The following is a 17,355-nucleotide window of genomic DNA, read 5'->3' as shown; positions in this document are numbered from 1 at the left end:
TTGTATTGCTGGTTTTCACTGTCACGCAATCAAAAAATAAATTCGAAACCATTCAACTACAGAAGCTATGAATTTCAAATATTATAGATGATAAGTAGATAAACAATTTCTCTAAGTTTCGGGTCTGTGCGGTGTACCGTTCGCGAGTTATTTTCCGAACCTTTCCACGCAAATTTATAAAGCTTAGTATGGAGATTTCATAACTGTGTCCTTCCGAGGGACACAAATATGGCCGCCGTGATGTCAGAGAAACCATCTGGAACTCAGTTCTGTTTACAACAGCGGCTATCCTTGGCTTAAGAGCTAGTACACTTTCACATAAACACCACTTATTATATCTGAAATGTTCAATTTGCTCAAAAAGGAAAGGAAAGGCCTTTTTTCAAACAAAACAGCTTTGCCACGGCTCTCAGCTTGATGTCACATACGACGGAATACTCAAATATTCAAAATGCTCTGTTTTAAAAACGAATGACACTATCGATCTGGAAATTTGCAAAAATATATTTTTAGTTTATCTTTCGCCTAATGACATCGAAGATTTAGCAGGCCTAGTGAATTTTGATTTCAGAATTTTATGACGTAACATGAAAACCAAGAATTTGGATCAACTTCAGAAAATTCAGGATCAACTTCCCAAATCTCCCTAAGACTTCGCATCAACATTGGAAATCTTTCCAAGACTTCGTGTCAACTTTATAGGGAAGAGTAATTGGACGGTACTCCTACGGGGTACAATAGTTGTACCGCTCTCTCGTCCAATCAGAATCCAGTAATTTTGGTAAGTGAACAAAGTGAACTACAATTAAAGAATGTTGAGCCAACGCAGCAAACTGTAGTTGCTCATCATGACAGCAACTTTACTTTGTAACCCAATGAAGGCACAGAGACAAAACTTTAGTCCACACTGTATTTTTTTATTGGCGTGCTATGCTTTCCTGGTAGGTAACAAGGCCGGCAACATTTTCGGCCAAGACCACGTAAATGGCGCGTCCATAACTGACAAGGTGTCTACGGATTAATTTAAAGTTCAACAAGACACTTTGCTCTGGAATCGAGACTTACTTGCTACCCTATTTAACCCTGTAGTTCATTGTCAAGACGGCATCTTAAATATTGTGACGCGCAAGCTGAAGACAAAACTCCCCATGGTAGGGATGACAAAGGAAAATTCTTCTTGCACCAGACGTCGGTCGCCAATGAAGATTCTATTTCTGAGAAACCATTAGCCTCTGTTTCGAAAAAAAAAAGACTTGGTGCAAAAGTTAACACAGCAAAATGAGTTTTATACAAGTTAATTTTCATGTAGTTCAAACTCATTTTCATATGAAATTTTTACATCAGGCCTCGCATCCGTTTAACTCAAAAGTGGCATTTTCACGATAAACAGTCGTACACAGTCGAAGAAAAGCTAACTTTTTTGCGTGTAATTAAAAAAGACCAAGGGGAACTCGACAATGGAACAGGAAAACATAGGGAGCCGTTGATAGTCTACAAAGGAATTGATAGCTGGCTAGATCATTCTTCTTTCACAAATAAGCCTTGTTCTCAATCCACAATTCGGAGGTTAATCTTCGTCCCAGTTAGGATTTTCCTTTGGTTTCGGTCCTCCTGCCGGTTTTGACATGATTATCTGAAATGAAAAAAGACGCCAGTAAGCTCGCAAGCCATTTCCAGCAGTTTTTGACTGACATTCAAAAGGAATGTGTTTCCTGAGCACTATAACTTTTTTCCCGCCAAAACACATCCGCGCAACGCGGTCTTACCAATCAAAATAGACTTGCCGTTTCCTCGACCAATCAGGAACAAAGTTAAAACCAATCGTGATTTGGATTACGCGCGTTTTCCCGCGCTTGTCCCAAGTTGCACAGTTGTACTTCGAGCTCTGATTGGTTTACTGTGTTGTTTCCGTCCGTTGCCGGAAAGCGGACCAATACTTTTGTTTTATTTTGAGACAGTTATTAAAAATATTTCTTTGAACTAGTGTTCTTAAAATTTCACGATTTTAGAGTCTAAGAAAACCTAGGATACAAGTACAGTCGAAGCTCTCTTAACGGACACTCTCGTAAGCGGACAGCTCTACTTACGGCCGCCTTATCTGAAACCCCGTTTTTACTCCCATACTAATTCTGTATTTTTACATTCTCGTAAGCGGACATTCCCGTAAGCGGCCGCGGACACTTTCATAGATTACGAATTAGACTTTTTCTTTGTTTTTACGCTCCCGTAAGCGGACACCCCAAAGAAAATCCTATAAAAAAGTTCTGTATCTTGTTTTTATCAATCAACTTCACATTGCCGTTCGTAACAATGATTTTACAGTAATAACAGTACCATATTTTAGTGTTTGTTTTGACGTCATCCACTTCCGCCCGGGTCCGCCCGGTTATTGTTAGCTGGGCAAGCTCCCGAAGCGGCCATCTATCCCCTACACCTCTAGTGGCCGCTTACGAGAACCATTCTCGTAAGCAGCCAGCTCCAGTTACGGACACTTTTTTCACGTCCCGAGGGTGTCCGCTTACGAGAGCTTCGACTGTATTTCTCGACTAAATATGTTGGACGCTGGGAAAAGACACGTAGCATGATCTGTCCATCCACGAGAAAAATATTTCAGTTGAGCAAATACGTAAATTAATTGCCAATAGCCTGTTCCAGGCGTTCGGTTAGTTGGGGAGTGGCGCGTATAACGGGAAGCCATAAATAGGGGAGGGATGTGGGGGAGAAGGGTCTCTCACCCCAAACCCCTCGCCATTTTTTCCACTTGCCGTTTTACGCCCTAATCCCGTTTCTCACGCTGTTCTTCGGCTGAACGCCTGGAACAGGCTTAATTTCCGATAAAAGATATTGTTGTGCATTTTGTTTTACATAATGACTGAAACGCCACAACAAATCACTACTTAAAAACACTTTTCATTGCACCATGAGCGTTTTCGTACCTGATCCACTCTAAGTACTGTTACAGCAGCATCTGTAGCGAACTTGAGAGCCCAGTATTTCACAAGGTACAAGTCAAGAATTCCAGCCTTCATTGCATCTTTTACTGCAGCACCATCGCCCTGATAAAAACGCAACAATAAATAACACCCAAAGTGATGTTACAAGAGAAGTGTCAAGGCTGGCAGTGCCACGAAATAGAAATTTGTTTTTTTTTTTTTAAAAACACTACTTACAACACAAATACATACACTACTTACAATCATAAGTACAGTCAACTCTCGTTATAGCGGACACGCTCGGGGCGTCGTTTAGTGTCCGTTTTAGCGAGAGTCCGTAATAGCGGGAGTCGTTTCCAGTCAAACCTCTTTCGCCGGGGATCTGGATTTTGTCCGTTATAGCGGGTGTCCGCAATAGCGGGGTGTCCGCAAGCCGAGAGTTGACTGTATTCCGAAGGAAAAACTTTGTAACGATGACATAAATTACAGAGATTCAATTCGCGTTTCCGATATGGTGGCTCCCTGCGCGCAACAATCATAGATATCACACAAAACTCTGTAACATTTTGGTCATAATCACACCTCATTGTCAAATCCTGCATTCTTGTCCCCAGCCTGGTGAGCAGCGTACAGTTTGGAGATCACTTCAGTGGCTTTGACGCCGGCATTTTCAGCCAGGGTCTTGGGAATGACTTCCAGAGCTTCGGCAAATTTCTGGATAGCGTACTGATCAAGGCCTGCACAGGTCTGGGTAGAAATATTACACGTCAGTTAAACAGGATTTCAAACATAACACAATAAATATGCTTTGTCTGTGGCGATCGGTAGACTTAATTTCAGTAGAATGATTCATCCGATCTAGGATTTTTTTAAACACTAAATTTTCGGTGGCCTCTGTCCACCTTCATCAGAGTATTGAAAATGAGTTCGTTAAAAATATTAGCACGCGCTAGGCATGTTTGAATACGCCATCCAATCTTTAATTTCTTAACAGTGGAGTGTAAGCGCGCGGAAGGGGTTTCCTTTCATTAACCGCGTTGGAATCCACCGCAGAGTGCCACGACTCTAGGAACAGTCTCTTGGTGTAACTTGAGATTCCTCGTTCAAGGATCGTGGCATTTCTTGGGTGGATGTCATGCTTTTTTTAACTTCAGTTAATAAATATGCTTTAGTTCCTTGTTATGGGTAAAATATTTTGGTTTTTGTTCATTTTCTCTTCAGTTAGGTTGTTTAATCAACCATGACGGCAACGCCGTGGATATGGTCGATTCATGGATTTTAGCTAAATTAAAACATACGAAAATGGCCACCAAATTGAGTGAAGTATAAAAATAACTTTTCAAAACAGCGAAGAAACATTTCAATTTCACTACCTTACACAGCAAATACAAAAGAAGTTACGGATGGACGAAAATTTAAGGTGGCTCTGAAGCCGCTCCAGAGAATTTTATTTAAACTTTGCAAAAAGTTGTATCTCAACATGCTGATCATTTTTCAATAATAACAAAATGGGGGTCACCGGACTTGTTTTTGAGTTATAAGCACTAAAGGAGAAAATAAAGGGTGTTTTAACAGGTTAGACCATTGCTATGGTAACCAGTGACGTCATGAAAATAACTCCAACTTCTTCAGCAATGATTGGGCATTGGTTTAATACTATTTTTGTAGTGGTAACTGATAACGGTTTGCAGCACTGACCCATCAAAGAATGAGAGCTGGAAAGTACTGAATACTGTTTTGGGAATTTGTGGTACAGTAAAAACCCGCGTATAAGAACCTAGGTTTTTTCAAGATAGCCTAAACAGGTTCTTATATAAATGGTATTTAGTGTAAAATTAGGCTTACTAGGTTCTTAATTAGGTTCTTAACTTTTTGTTCAAGAAATAAAGTAGAATTCTTAAATGATCTGCTCTTTAATGTCCAATAACAGTATTCTTGGAGGCTTCGGTAAGCAAAATACTATACTATTTTAATCTGATTCTGTTAAAATCAAAACTATACTGTAACCTTCACTATAATTCCCAATAAATCTTGCAACTATGCTGTAACTATAATGTGTACAGACTGTGTTATAAATATATTTTTGAGAAGATTTTTTAATTCTATATTTTTGAGAAGATTATTTCTTCTTTTTTGAAAATAAGAACCTGTTTTAGAATTTTAGCCTAAAATGGTTCTTATGTGAAGGGTGCTTAAAAATGAAATTTTAGCCTAACAGGTTCTTAAATGTTAGGTTCTTGTACGCGGGTTTTTACTGTACATCAAGACAATATCTCCTCGTTGGTGATTCTCTGAATTCTCATCACCTGCCTGCCAGACAGTGTATATATATTGAAGGGGAGAAAACAGATGCTGATCATACTCGGGAATTATAGAGTTTTTGCTTTTCTACTTCATTCTCTGTTGTTGTCAACATACCTCGCCAAAGCTTGATAGCTGTTTAGCGAGTTCAATTTCAGTGGCGCCGGCTCCTGGTACAAAGCGATCATCACGCGTTAGAGCTTTGAATGTGTTCACGCCATCATCAACAGCGCGCTCCACGTCATCCATAATGTTCTCAGTTGAGCCTCGTACCACTATAGTGGATACCGCTGTTTCCTCTCGCTCTGAAAAGAGGATAGAAAAAAAAAGTTCAAGATGAGGCACATTTCAGAAAGAGTTGTGCTGAAAACGTACCATCTCAGGCCTGGAATCCTTTTTAAAGCGAGTTTCCCAAACAATACAAAACCGAAACTAAAGTTAAGCAAACACCCCTTCTGACTAGAGCGGTTTTCAATTGAGTGTCGTAAACCAAAACCAAAGTAATCACTCTGGCCAATTACAAAAGACACAGAGAATCTATTGAACCAATCAAAACTAGAAGCAAATATGTGTAGCCGGCACAAAGCGCGGGAAAACGTGTGCAAGCGAGTGCGAATGTCTGTAAGATGGGTTTTGGTCTTACGTTTGATTGGTTAATAACGTGGCACAAGTTTCAGTGTTAACCAATCACTTAGGGTATAAAAGCAAAACCAAAGCAAACATGAATAACTTTTTTAATAGACACTCAAGTGAAAATCGCTCCGAGACCTTTAGACAAAAACATGCAGTCAAGGCAGGAAAACGAGCCAAGTCACAGCATGTCTGCTGTGATTGGTTACAGCATGCTGAAGGGTTTTGCTACCTTATAAACAGGCTAATGAATTTGTTATTATTTGAGAAACAAACGGGAAAAACAAATACATTACTAAGCCTAAAAATGCAAAAAGAAACTTTCTGTACTTGACCCGACATTTTCTTCTGCTTGTTTTGACTCACTAGGTTTTGTTATGAGAAAAGCTAGCACTGGGAACTTCTATTTACTTTCATAACACAACAGCATGTCACCTCACAGTACCTTGTTTGAAAATTGTGACTGAGGTGCCTCCAATCTCAGACACCTTGATTTCATCACAGTGACCAATCTCCTCTGAAGTAGGGGTAGTCTGGGGAAAAATTACATTATAATTAAATTACAATATTACACTTTTACATTACAATGAAATAACAATTTAACCTCTTACAAGTGCCTAGGTCCCCTCAGTGGCCCCCCTCACAAAATCCCATTCTTATTTTCTGTAAGACTCTGTAATTAAATGCTCCCTTACCCGACCGCGACCACCCTTCAGAAGCACCCAACGAAGAAATTAAGTCAAAAGTCTTGGAATGTTGCTGTACTGTTTTCACGTGTGGTTTGGGCCTTTGAAAGGGACATTTGTGTAAACAAATGCACATAATTAAATCTTTTCGGATTTTTGGCTGAATATTAAAGAGGCAACGGTGGGAGGCGCGGTGGCCTAATGGTTAGCGCGCTCGACTCCGAGTCGAACGGCCCGGGTTCGAGGCCTGGCCGGGGCGCTGCGTTGTGTTCTTGGGCAAGACACTTTACTCTCACAGTGCCTCTCTCCACCCAGGTGTATAAATGGGTACCGGCGAATTTACTGCTGGGGGGTAACCCTGCGATGGACTAGCATCCCATCCAGGGGGGAGTAGCAATACTCCTAGTCGCTTAATGCTACGGAAACCGGGATAAGCTCCGGCTGTATGGGCCTCATGGCTCGGAGACAGACTTTACCATTAAAGAGGCAAACACATTTTGGGAACAAAATCTCCTCATTGTGTAGTTCCATAAATAGCCATACCTCTGGATGAAATTGAAATTTTACTAAAGCAAATCTGAGTGGATAACAGGCCTTCCAAACTGATATTCACTGACATGATCCATTGGGTGCCCAGGCTGACCCTTGGAATTCACAAATTTAAGTGGCCATCCATGATGATCCAAAAACGTTTTGAGGTGCCGAGGGTTTGAGTTGAGGTTAAAATAATATTAGTAAGATAATGACTGGGAGGGGAATCAACAAAGTTCGAGTTAGCAGGAGGTTCAAGTTATTGAGTGTTCAAGTTATCAGCATTAAACTGTAGTTAAAAGAACAAAGAAAGAAACTCACAAATTTTGGAAGAATTATTGCACCCACTGATCGGCATAGTCTTCTCAAGTCAAACTTTGAGTTCAACCTACAAACAAGTATTGCTGCTATTATCACTTCAGAATTCAGAGTATTGTGTGGTTCCAAAAAATATCCATACCCCCACCACGGAGGGAATTGGAAATTCCAGAGGGGTGGGGGGGTCAAGCGCCCAGGAAATTCCGAAGAGGAGGGGGGTTGCCAGTGAAATTACGTTTCCAGATAGTCAAGTTTGATGCAGTGCAAACTAGTCTCAAAAATCGTTTCTTACCTACTCTACAAATGTTTTACATAGCAAAAATAGCACCCTGGGTTCTTGATTCACAATCGCTTTACATTTAAAACGGGTTTTCTTTCTCCTGAAAGCACACTGAAAGCAAATAATTTCACTGAAATCCTCCATGTTCGTTCGTGGATGCGGCCGCCATTACTTGTTACCAGTCCCCCGAAACTTGTCACGTGGTTTGACCGAAATGCACTGGTGTCAAGTATTGCTTGTTTCACGTTCGATGGAAGGAAAATCGTCCTTGTTTGTGAAAAGTTTCACGTTTATTAGCGATGAAAATAGTGTAATGATGTCAGAAACTCGAGATTAACTTGTTCTTGTTATTTCTGGCTATTTGTTTGTAATTTTCCTGTTAAATTTTGCTTTCTCAGCGAGCATTAGCGATTTTCCGATCACGTCTACGGTGAATGTTTATACACTGGTTTATATCAACACTTTTCAAATCCGTGTTCTGATCGATACATTTAGCGGTTTTCTAAAGCGATTGGAATGAAAAGGGATGGAAGGTTATACAACAAGGTAATTTGGCAAGTGACTACCAGATATTTTGTCTGTTTGCTTTTGAGGAAATTTCTGTATTTTGTCTTCAACAGTACACGTATGTATCGTTTTAACATATCTTCCGATCGATCAGTTACACACTATAACTGTTTACAAGAGAGGTGGCCTAACATTTAGAGCATTGTACAATTTATATTTTTCCAGAGGGGCTGGGGGGTACGCAATATACTTTTGGAAATTCCGGAGGGGTGGGGGGGGGGTTATTTTTCTTAACAAAAACGGAAATTCCAGAGAGGTGGGGGGTCTTACGTGAAATTCCCTCCATGGTGGGGGTATGGATATTTTCTGGAACCACACATTGTTAAAAATATATATCACTTTGTGCTTTAGAAGATGTTTCAAACACTCAAGACAGTGTTTTATACAATTCGAGTTTGGCTAAAAATACTCTGCTGTGCATTGTGTTTTCAGTTTTTCCTATGTTTGGAAATGTGATGAAACACTGCCTTCCTTGGTTTTTGCAGTATCAAAAGTCTGTCTGTAACCCAAGTTGTTGGTAAATAAATGAATAAATAATAAAAAATAAGTTTCAAAATGGGCCTATGCATGAAAGTTTTGGCAGATAAAAGATGAATTATTATCCAATACCCCATTCCCTCTATAGCGCGCAACTGCAGGGAATCACGGTAGTTGTATTCATCAAACCACGCGCAAGACTCAGCAACGATGCACTTTGCTGAGTCTTGCGCGTGGTTTGATGAATACAACTACCGTGATTCCCTGCAGGTGCATGCTATAGAGGGAATCGGGTATTGAAAACAATTCGAAAAAGAGGGACTAAGAAAAATCTACATACTAAAATCTATGTAATAGGATAAACTAACCTGACTACAAGAATTTTAAACTTGTTACAAAAATGAAGAGCCATCTCGGCCACCTTTCCACCAGTTACAATGCAATTAACACCTGTGTCAACAATAGACTTGATTTGCTGAAAACAAAAGAAATATCGGGGTTCAGCAAGTTGTAATGGGAGTTGCAGTGGCACTCTCTATTGAACAATCAGGGGTCCGAGTACTGGTGAGAGTCATTGTGCTGGGTTCAGGGACAAGGCCCTTTACACTGTGCCTTTCTGCACCCAGGATTATAAATGGGTAGTAGCAAATTACCTTATTATAGGAAATTAACGCTTCATGAAATTAAGTTGCGTTAATTTTTGTTAACGTTAATTTCCGCGCCGTTAATTGGGTGGAGCGTTAATTTCCATGACCTTAATTTCCATTATTTTGGCCCCAATTTCTGGATAGAGTCCAGACGTCTTGACTCTTAGGAAAAGGCATAATTTCATCAGGGTGGAAATCTACAGGATCACTAATCTGTGAAGAACGCTCCAAGCGGTCAGATTCCTTTGTGTTGAAGTAAACTTGTTCCTGTTGTCTCAACAAGTTCTTTTTTCCTATTTGTGTTTGCCGCGTTAATTTCCTTCATTTTGAAATGTTACCCCCTCTTTCGCATTAATTTCCTTTATTGGGAAGTAATTTTTTCTTCAATTCGCGTTTATTTAACACACATTAATTTCAAATACCTTAATTAACACAAGCGTTAATTTCCTATAGTAAGGTAAATGCTGGGGGGTAACCTTGTTACAGACTAGCATTCCATCTAGGGGGGAGTAGAGAAACTAGTCGTAGTTGTTTTCATGTTATTAAGACTATTATTAAGACTGGAGATAAGTATCAGTCTGATGGGCTACTAGGCTTGAATGCAGACTTTACCTAACAACATGTTCTGTTAGGCAAAAAACGAACTTCAGAGAACTTAATAACTGACACTGGTAAACATTCCTTTAATGCAGGGAATTAAAATAAAGACCTGACTATGAACTACAGAAGATGTATGGAAAATGTTAATGAGAAATTTAATGGTAATCTCAGGAGCTCAACAAGTCTTCCACTCTACCAAGCACTGACCTTTTCTAGCTGTTCTTCCTCTCCTCTACTGAAGTTCTTCAACTCCTTAGCATTTCTGATTAGAACTGTGCCCTGATGAAACAATGAAAAACCATCACAAATACATTTAGCACATTTGTGTTGCTTCAAGTGAATACAGTCAACCCGGACACCGTCGGGACCGGCCCCAACTGTCCGTCTTAGAGAGGTGTCTGCCTTATAGAGAGTCGAGGTAACCTGACACCAGAAATTTTGAGATGATAAAGCTAAACAGCTATGCAAAACGAATACACATCTGTTTTAAGTCACTTACTTTAGCAAAACCGAAAAAGTGGAACAAAAATAATATCAGAATTTGGCTTATTTGCTCATTGCAAACGGTAATACTGTAAGTATAAAACTACCTCTTTGGTGCCCATACACAGAGAATTAATACGTTATAGCGGAGTGTTTTTGGTAAGTTTGGTATTCTAAAGGCGCTGACTTACTGTGCTATATGTCGATATCATGTTTTGAAGTATTATTCACAAAAATATAACTTTTTGTGCATGTCCGTCGGTGGTTTCAAAGTGTCCGTTGTCCGTCTTAGAGAGGTGTCCGTCTTACAGAGAGTTTTTTTTACAGTAAAATGACTGAAAAACGGCAGGGACCATCACCAGGTGTCCGTCTTATGGAGGTGTCCGTTAAGAGAGAGTTGACTGTACTGAAGTCAACATGAATCATAATACACTTTTTAATCAAGGATCTGATCATGATGGAAAGAAAGTTTTAATCTAAAATCAAATTCTTGTAAAAGAGAATAAATTTTAATCTGGAATGTTGACTGATCTCACCCTGTGGCACATCTAAGGTCACAAAACCAATAAGATTACACTGCTTACAGCTTTCTATTTGCTCAGATCATTAACCCACAAAGAACCACAGAAGAACTGGAAGAGAGCACAAGGCGGTAGGGGGCAGGAAGGAAGAAAAATGTTTTCCTCTTTCACCCACCACCCACCCACTTGCCAACCTTTTGGTGTCGAGAATAAAGAAGAGCTGTTAACAGTCTGCCAAATGGTAGTGACTAACTGGACAAACAGAAAAACATGCTCATTTATTTACTTGGTGACCCCCCCCCCCCCCCCAATATCTACCGACCGTTAACAGTTTCTCATTGACAACCTGTCTTTACAGCGTAACTGGAACACTGCCCAGCTGTTTTAATTCAACTGACCTTGGTTTCTGTGGCCATTGAATCCAGTGGACACGAAAATGCTACAATCTTAGCATCTCTCAGTGCTTTGACATCGCCCTCAACCTCTCGTTTGAACACCATTCCTGGAAACACATCTGAGCTGTGGATACCAGAGCCCTAACAGACAAGGAAGTAAAGAGAAATCACATTTAAAAAGTGCATGAAGCAATAATTGACTGCCAGGGGTGGGTACTTGAAAAAATTTTATACAGAGAAGCTCTGCCCCGAGTTCTAAACCCTTACGCTTTCATATACCATTTTCAATAGAAAAGGAAACCCTTTTGTTTACCTTCAAAAGGAAAATGATACCCTTTCACATACCTACAGAAGGGATACTGTATCTTCGTTCTTAATGTTTCACTTGAAAAACCCCATGAAATACTTGAATGTATCAATCATTGAGTGTCTTACTACAGACCACTCATTGTCCTGAAGGTTTCAACACTGGAATCTTGACTGAAAATGATGCACTGACTTGTTTCCCTACATTAAGGAAGTCTAACTATTTAAAACTCACCAAAATTTTTGCTACTCTCACATTGTCCACATTAAACGGAGATTTCTCTGGGAGTATTGAGACTGAATAAAAACAGAAAACAGGTTATATTGCATGCTCTACTTAATAGGGCAATTGTAGGAGGGCGCCCGATGTGAGCACTTATGTCCAGGATTGAACGCAGGTATTGTTTAATGAGTACTTCATGTTTGACTGTGTTATTTGACATTTCCATATTACTTCATATTTGACAAAATTTGGTGTGTTTTGGTGAATTTTTATTAATAAGGACACTTTGTGATGCCTGTCACGAGGAACGTGCATCTCATTAGCGTTCAATCCTGGACATATCTGGATGCGAGGGCCGACCACTCATTCACTTTAAGCATGTTTGCAAGCGTGACCTGCCACTCGCTGAAATCAATCCCAATACCTGGGATGTCCTCGCACAAGACCATGACGCTTGGAGTCAGGGTGTAAAGGAGGGGACACTCAGGGCCGAGACGAAGGCCAGGATTGAGGCGATAATCAAGCGGGCGGCAAGAAAGGAACAACAAGTATCAGTTTGAGAGGCCACCAACTACTTCTGTACCAGCTGCAACAAAGACTGCCACTCAAGAATCAGGCTTTTGAGTCACTCAAGGGCCTGTCGACACTGATGTGCTGACCATCGCCTCTCCGAGACGAGGATGCCAATGACTTAATATGCAGTGCTACATCAAAGCCAGGTACAGTCCATAGTCAAAGCACTACATTAAGCAATGCCATTTCTTTATTTACAGAGTATCATTAAAATAATAATTATAATAATCCACAATGATGCCACAAGCACTTACCACATGCTTTTGTTATAAGCTCTGACAGGAAATCTTCATTTCCATACTGAAAGGTAAAATATAAGAAGAAGAAATGAAATGCAGGGATTGACCTTTTATCTAACTCAGTAGGATAGTAATTGTGCTGCATACCAGTTTCAGAAAAATGAGTTAACTAGCAGATTTCTAGCCCAGTCATTTTTGTTTCAGAGTAAGAGATCTCTCAGCATGTCTGAGCAAGACATACCTGTTTACTGGCTACAGCGGTTTTTAGAGCTTTTGCAACTTCTTCTTTATCTCTAAGGTCAGTTACACCTGAGCAGCACAAATCTGGAGGGAGAATAGAAATTGGTTACCTCAAAGATAAATCTGTGTTCTAGCTAGTGGCCCATTTGACTGGTGCTTAACTTCACTTTCTGTAGCATAAAGCAATAAGAAGTATTCTACTCACCCGGCCCCACCCTGGCATTTGATTTGCCCATACCTATTTATACACCTGGGCGGAGAGAGGAACTGTGAGAACAAAGTGCCTTGACCAAAAACACGACACAATTACCCCAGCCAGAGCTTAAATCCAGAAAACTTAATCTGGAGTCCAGTGCCCTAACCTTTGGTTAATAGTTTTTCAAGAAGACATTGTCAGATTGGTTAAGGAAACATTCGCTGTTCTACTTAACTACTGAGTTACCTGGTAGAATTTCTAATGCCTTCTTGCACGCTTTTTCATATCCTTCAATCACTTCAGGAGGAGAGACACCCTGAAAAAGAACAAAATTCTTCATCAGCGTCAAGGTTATAAAAACACAACTGATAATACTAAACCAGTGCTCGAAAAAAATCGCCATCTGTTTGTCCAGGACAAGTAGACAATAAAAGCCGGTTACCGGCGATCTACCGCCGCCTGTAGGACCTCTTACCGCCGTCTGTTTGGATTTCATTAATGAAAATAAAAATGACAAATCACAAAATAAATAGTTTGTCAAAAAATCCTGTTTTGTGGACAATAAAAGAACCCATCAGCAGCACGCTTTTTGATGCCAAGAACGCTGGAAATCGCATTTCCGAGCTTCTAGATTTCAAATTTTCCTGGGGGGCATGCCCCCAGACCCCCCTAGGGAAAGGGGTCTTGCGGCCCCTTAGTAGCCGCTTATACCAAATGTTATTGAAACCCCTGAGTAGATTTCCTTGCCAGGCAAGTTGACAAGCAAAATTTGAGAGCTGCCTCCCTGACGGGCAAGCTGAAATTTAAGTTTTTTTAGCTCTGTATTTAACTGACTGTACATTATATCAAAATAGACACAGCAGGATATAAAAGTAATAGTAGTTTAATTTGATGTTAAATTTATACTACAAGAGAAAAGAATTACCATTCTTAGAAGCTCTTCTGCGGCATCAAGAAGTGCACCAGAAAAGACTAAAACAAAATTTGTCCCATCTCCAACCTAAAGGAAAAACATGGCCAAATGAATTAAAGAATATATCATACTGGATTAATGAAGCAAAACCAACAACAGAGAAAAAAGTTTTGAACTTGGACCAAAAAACAAAAAGAAGCTACAACTTTGTTCTAAATGGAATAGAACCCTGCTGCTAAAATAATTGACTAACAACAGCCATGATAACAAGGTCAACACATTCACGAGCTAATCCCAAGGCCCAGTTTCACTATACAGCTTGGCTTTTTGGAGGGTGAAAGTCACATAAATTAAACAGACTAAAGCTCCTGACTTTTCAGCTAGGAATTTTTATCAATTTAATCCTAGCATTTCAAGTTGCTAGGGGGAGGGGGTCACCCGGCAGGGAGAGGAGGAGGATTTCAAGTGTCTACTCACATACCTCCTGTTCCTGCATCTGTGATGCTAACACCAACATCTTGGCAGCTGGATGTTGAACCTAGTGGAAATGGAACCATAAAGCAGTAAGACTGCAGTCCATGTTGAGTGATTGACCACTCCTTGCCCTCAAACCTGGCTTTGGTATAGCAGTATATCAATACCCATATTTTCAGCCAGGATATATTAACCTGTGTAAAGAGTGTCTCTCCTTGCTTGCTCAATTTTTTTTTTCTAATCATAAAAATTAATGTCTGAAATTGGACCCGAAAATTCTTCAGTGAACTCTCGCTAAGCCGTACACCTTGGAGAAGAGTCTGCCTTAAAGAGAGTTCAGTTACAAACAAACAAGTGTAAATTTAGTCAAGACCAGCCAGCCAACCATGCCCACCTTACAAATGAGTTGGTTTTGAAAGAGTCAGCTGTATACCGATGGCATAACTCTATGAAGACTAGTGTAGTGCCTATAAATGGTCATTGCTTAATTTTGAAAGCACCTACTGGGATTAAATCTTACCAAAATAATTTACTCTCGGGAATTCACTCCAGGATCATGTAAATAGCAAGACATAAAGAACAGGCCACTTAAACAAACTACTCCCGAAATGAACCAACAGAATGAAAGTGTAAAAACCCTGGGCTTCACTCAGATTGGTTTCCTTCGGGGGTAAATTGAAATTTTCCAGTGAGCATCCATGAACCTTTCATATGGGATCTCCACTTCCCCGGGATGTAGAGCAGGTCCCAACTAGTCATAAAATCATGCATGTCGCAAATTATAAATACCTCTAATTCTTTGATTATTGTAGCAGCATCATTTGTCACAAATAATTTCTCCAAATGATTGACAACCATTTTGTTCATGCCTGGGAAATAAAATAAGAATAAGATTATTTTAACACTAAAAACAGTAGGAAAAACTTTGACTTGATCTTTAAGGTAAAGTAGTTTAATTCTGTTGACAAAGGTTTCTTCGTGGGGAAAAAAATTAATGGCGACCATATTTGCATTGGGTCTATAATTTACATTTTATGCAGATAAATCATGGATGACATTTTTATGCGGAACTTACCATTAGGTCCCAAGGATGACCTTGTTATCTGAGTGAGCTGTCGGCAAGCTGTAATGTTTCTAAAAACAGCTTCATCAAGACCTGAGTAATGCTAAAAATTACAAAGAAATATTGTTAGTCCAGTCTTAGTTAAGCTTGAAATACAGAGATTGACTAGTCTCTTTGAATTCAATATCACATGTCAACAATCGAACAGACAAACCGTTAAATAATCATTACTGTACATAACAGTTGGATCCCGATTTTTCCAACCCTTGATTTCTCAAACTGCCTGATAACTTGAACCAAAGGCATTTCCCTTGCTGCAGTCAAAGTCACAATTTAACATCGATCTGACATACCGTTAAGCAGTTAACCCCATACCACATGTCATTGTATGGTGTGTAGGGACAGCGACAAGACAAGACAAGACACTTACAATATTTTCTCTCTATCCAGGAGTATGCAGGGATGTAGCAAAGAAAACACTAAGCTGGCTCATCAACAAGCGCAGCTGGCTTTTCTGGCCTTGGCAGCTCTAAAAGCTTACCCAAGCCTTTGTTTTCAAGTGACATTTCAGCCAGATTTAAGTTCTATTTCAGCCGGTTAAATCAGCCGACAGCCGACCCTTAGCGACATCCCTGAGTATGAATGGATACAAGTGACTGACCCTGGGCCCACTGGGATTCACTTATTATGTTAGAAGATAAGCCTCACTTTTTCAATGTCTGATAAGGTAGTTGTAATCCTAGGCATTAATGCTTGCATAATGCACCAATCAATGTTAAGCCAGCTGGCGAGGGGGGTGGGGGGAGGCCTGGCATGGGTAGGGAATTGGAACCTGGCTATGATTTTCCCACCCAAGGGCATTTGTGGATGGCCAAAAGAGACACTAAATGTTATTAAAAAGACATTAAAAAGTCCACTTAAGTGATCAAGAGTCCTCACTTCAGGCAAATAACTGCTGACAACTGCCTATGGCTGGCCACCCCCCTCCTTAGCTTACATTGATTATAGGTGTTACTGTATGATATATACATTACAGCTTAAAATAGTAGTAGATCTTGATCTCCCATTTTAGTCTCCCCTTCTCCAGGATTAATCGCAGGGAGAATAAGAAAAGAAGAGTACGGAGTTAAGGCTATTTCCACCGTTGACAACGAAATTTTTGTACATAAAGCTGATCAAAGTTGAATGAAAGTTGTTCATGTACATTTACAAATTTAAATTCAGTCTATAGCAAGTCTTTGAAGATCTTGACGCCGATTTGCTTCTCTATTTAATAAAGCTGAGGTACTTCAACTTTTGTCAGTTAAAAATATTCGAGCATCATTTACAAGGTAGAATTTGACAAATGGATTCGCACGTGCCTACCGGCAACGGCAGTTGAGTTATCATAAATCTTCCAAAAAATCATTTTCCTCGACAACTCTTGGCACAATTAACAGCAACAAGAAACCATCTTGCTGCTGAATGTTGAACTTCCTAACATACCTTTGCTCCTTCTTTAAGCATGTGCTGAAACATCGTCTTCGGAACTGGGAGCGCCATGTTGAAAGTTTCTCTTCCCTCGATACACGGTGCCGAAAGGATCCTGGGTAATGATAGTGCCAAGCCTCCAACGTCCTTGGAGCTGAGTCAGCTAACAGTTTTCTGGAGGTTTCTCAGAGGGGTATCAAATGGTCTTTGCGAGCATTTGCGAGCATGCGAGCACAGCGTTTTTCTTTGCGAGCACGAGCATTGACAAAAATTAGCCTTGCGAGCAACG

The 17,355-nt window shown here is 40.1% G+C and overlaps 1 protein-coding gene across 1 annotated transcript; it reads right to left on the bottom strand.

Annotated features, from left to right (window-relative positions):
- Positions 1–896: 896 nt before the first annotated feature.
- On the bottom strand, positions 897–17,168 carry LOC144656215 (T-complex protein 1 subunit theta-like). Its single transcript, XM_078516458.1, has 18 exons — positions 17,082–17,168; positions 15,609–15,699; positions 15,323–15,402; positions 14,541–14,597; positions 14,072–14,146; positions 13,393–13,462; positions 12,952–13,034; positions 12,726–12,771; positions 11,911–11,972; positions 11,373–11,510; positions 10,178–10,249; positions 9,092–9,198; positions 7,403–7,469; positions 6,310–6,397; positions 5,352–5,539; positions 3,516–3,680; positions 2,937–3,056; positions 897–1,633 (listed from the first exon to the last, which is right to left on the bottom strand). The coding sequence occupies exons 1-18, from the start codon at positions 17,136–17,138 to the stop codon at positions 1,568–1,570; spliced, it is 1,632 nt and encodes a 543-aa protein (XP_078372584.1). The 5' UTR covers positions 17,139–17,168; the 3' UTR covers positions 897–1,567.
- Positions 17,169–17,355: the final 187 nt, after the last annotated feature.

Source organism: Oculina patagonica, chromosome 6, assembly GCF_052425735.1.
Source record: "Oculina patagonica isolate OP01 chromosome 6, crgOcupat, whole genome shotgun sequence".
Taxonomy (NCBI): Eukaryota; Metazoa; Cnidaria; class Anthozoa; order Scleractinia; family Oculinidae; genus Oculina; species Oculina patagonica.
Note: the sequence above shows the minus strand (reverse complement) of the source record. Positions and strands in the feature narration are given on the sequence as shown.

What these genes read in the sequence shown, in the direction of transcription:
- LOC144656215 (XM_078516458.1), bottom strand. Translation starts at nt 17,138, where the DNA reads ATGGCGCTCCCAGTTCCGAAGACGATGTTTCAGCACATGCTTAAAGAA. An exon ending in TGCTTAAAGAAGGAGCAAAG is followed by an intron (nt 15,700 to 17,081) that starts GTATGTTAGGAA and finishes TGTAATTTTTAG; the next exon opens with CATTACTCAGGTCTTGATGA. An exon ending in GTCATCCTTGGGACCTAATG is followed by an intron (nt 15,403 to 15,608) that starts GTAAGTTCCGCA and finishes TTTATTTCCCAG; the next exon opens with GCATGAACAAAATGGTTGTC.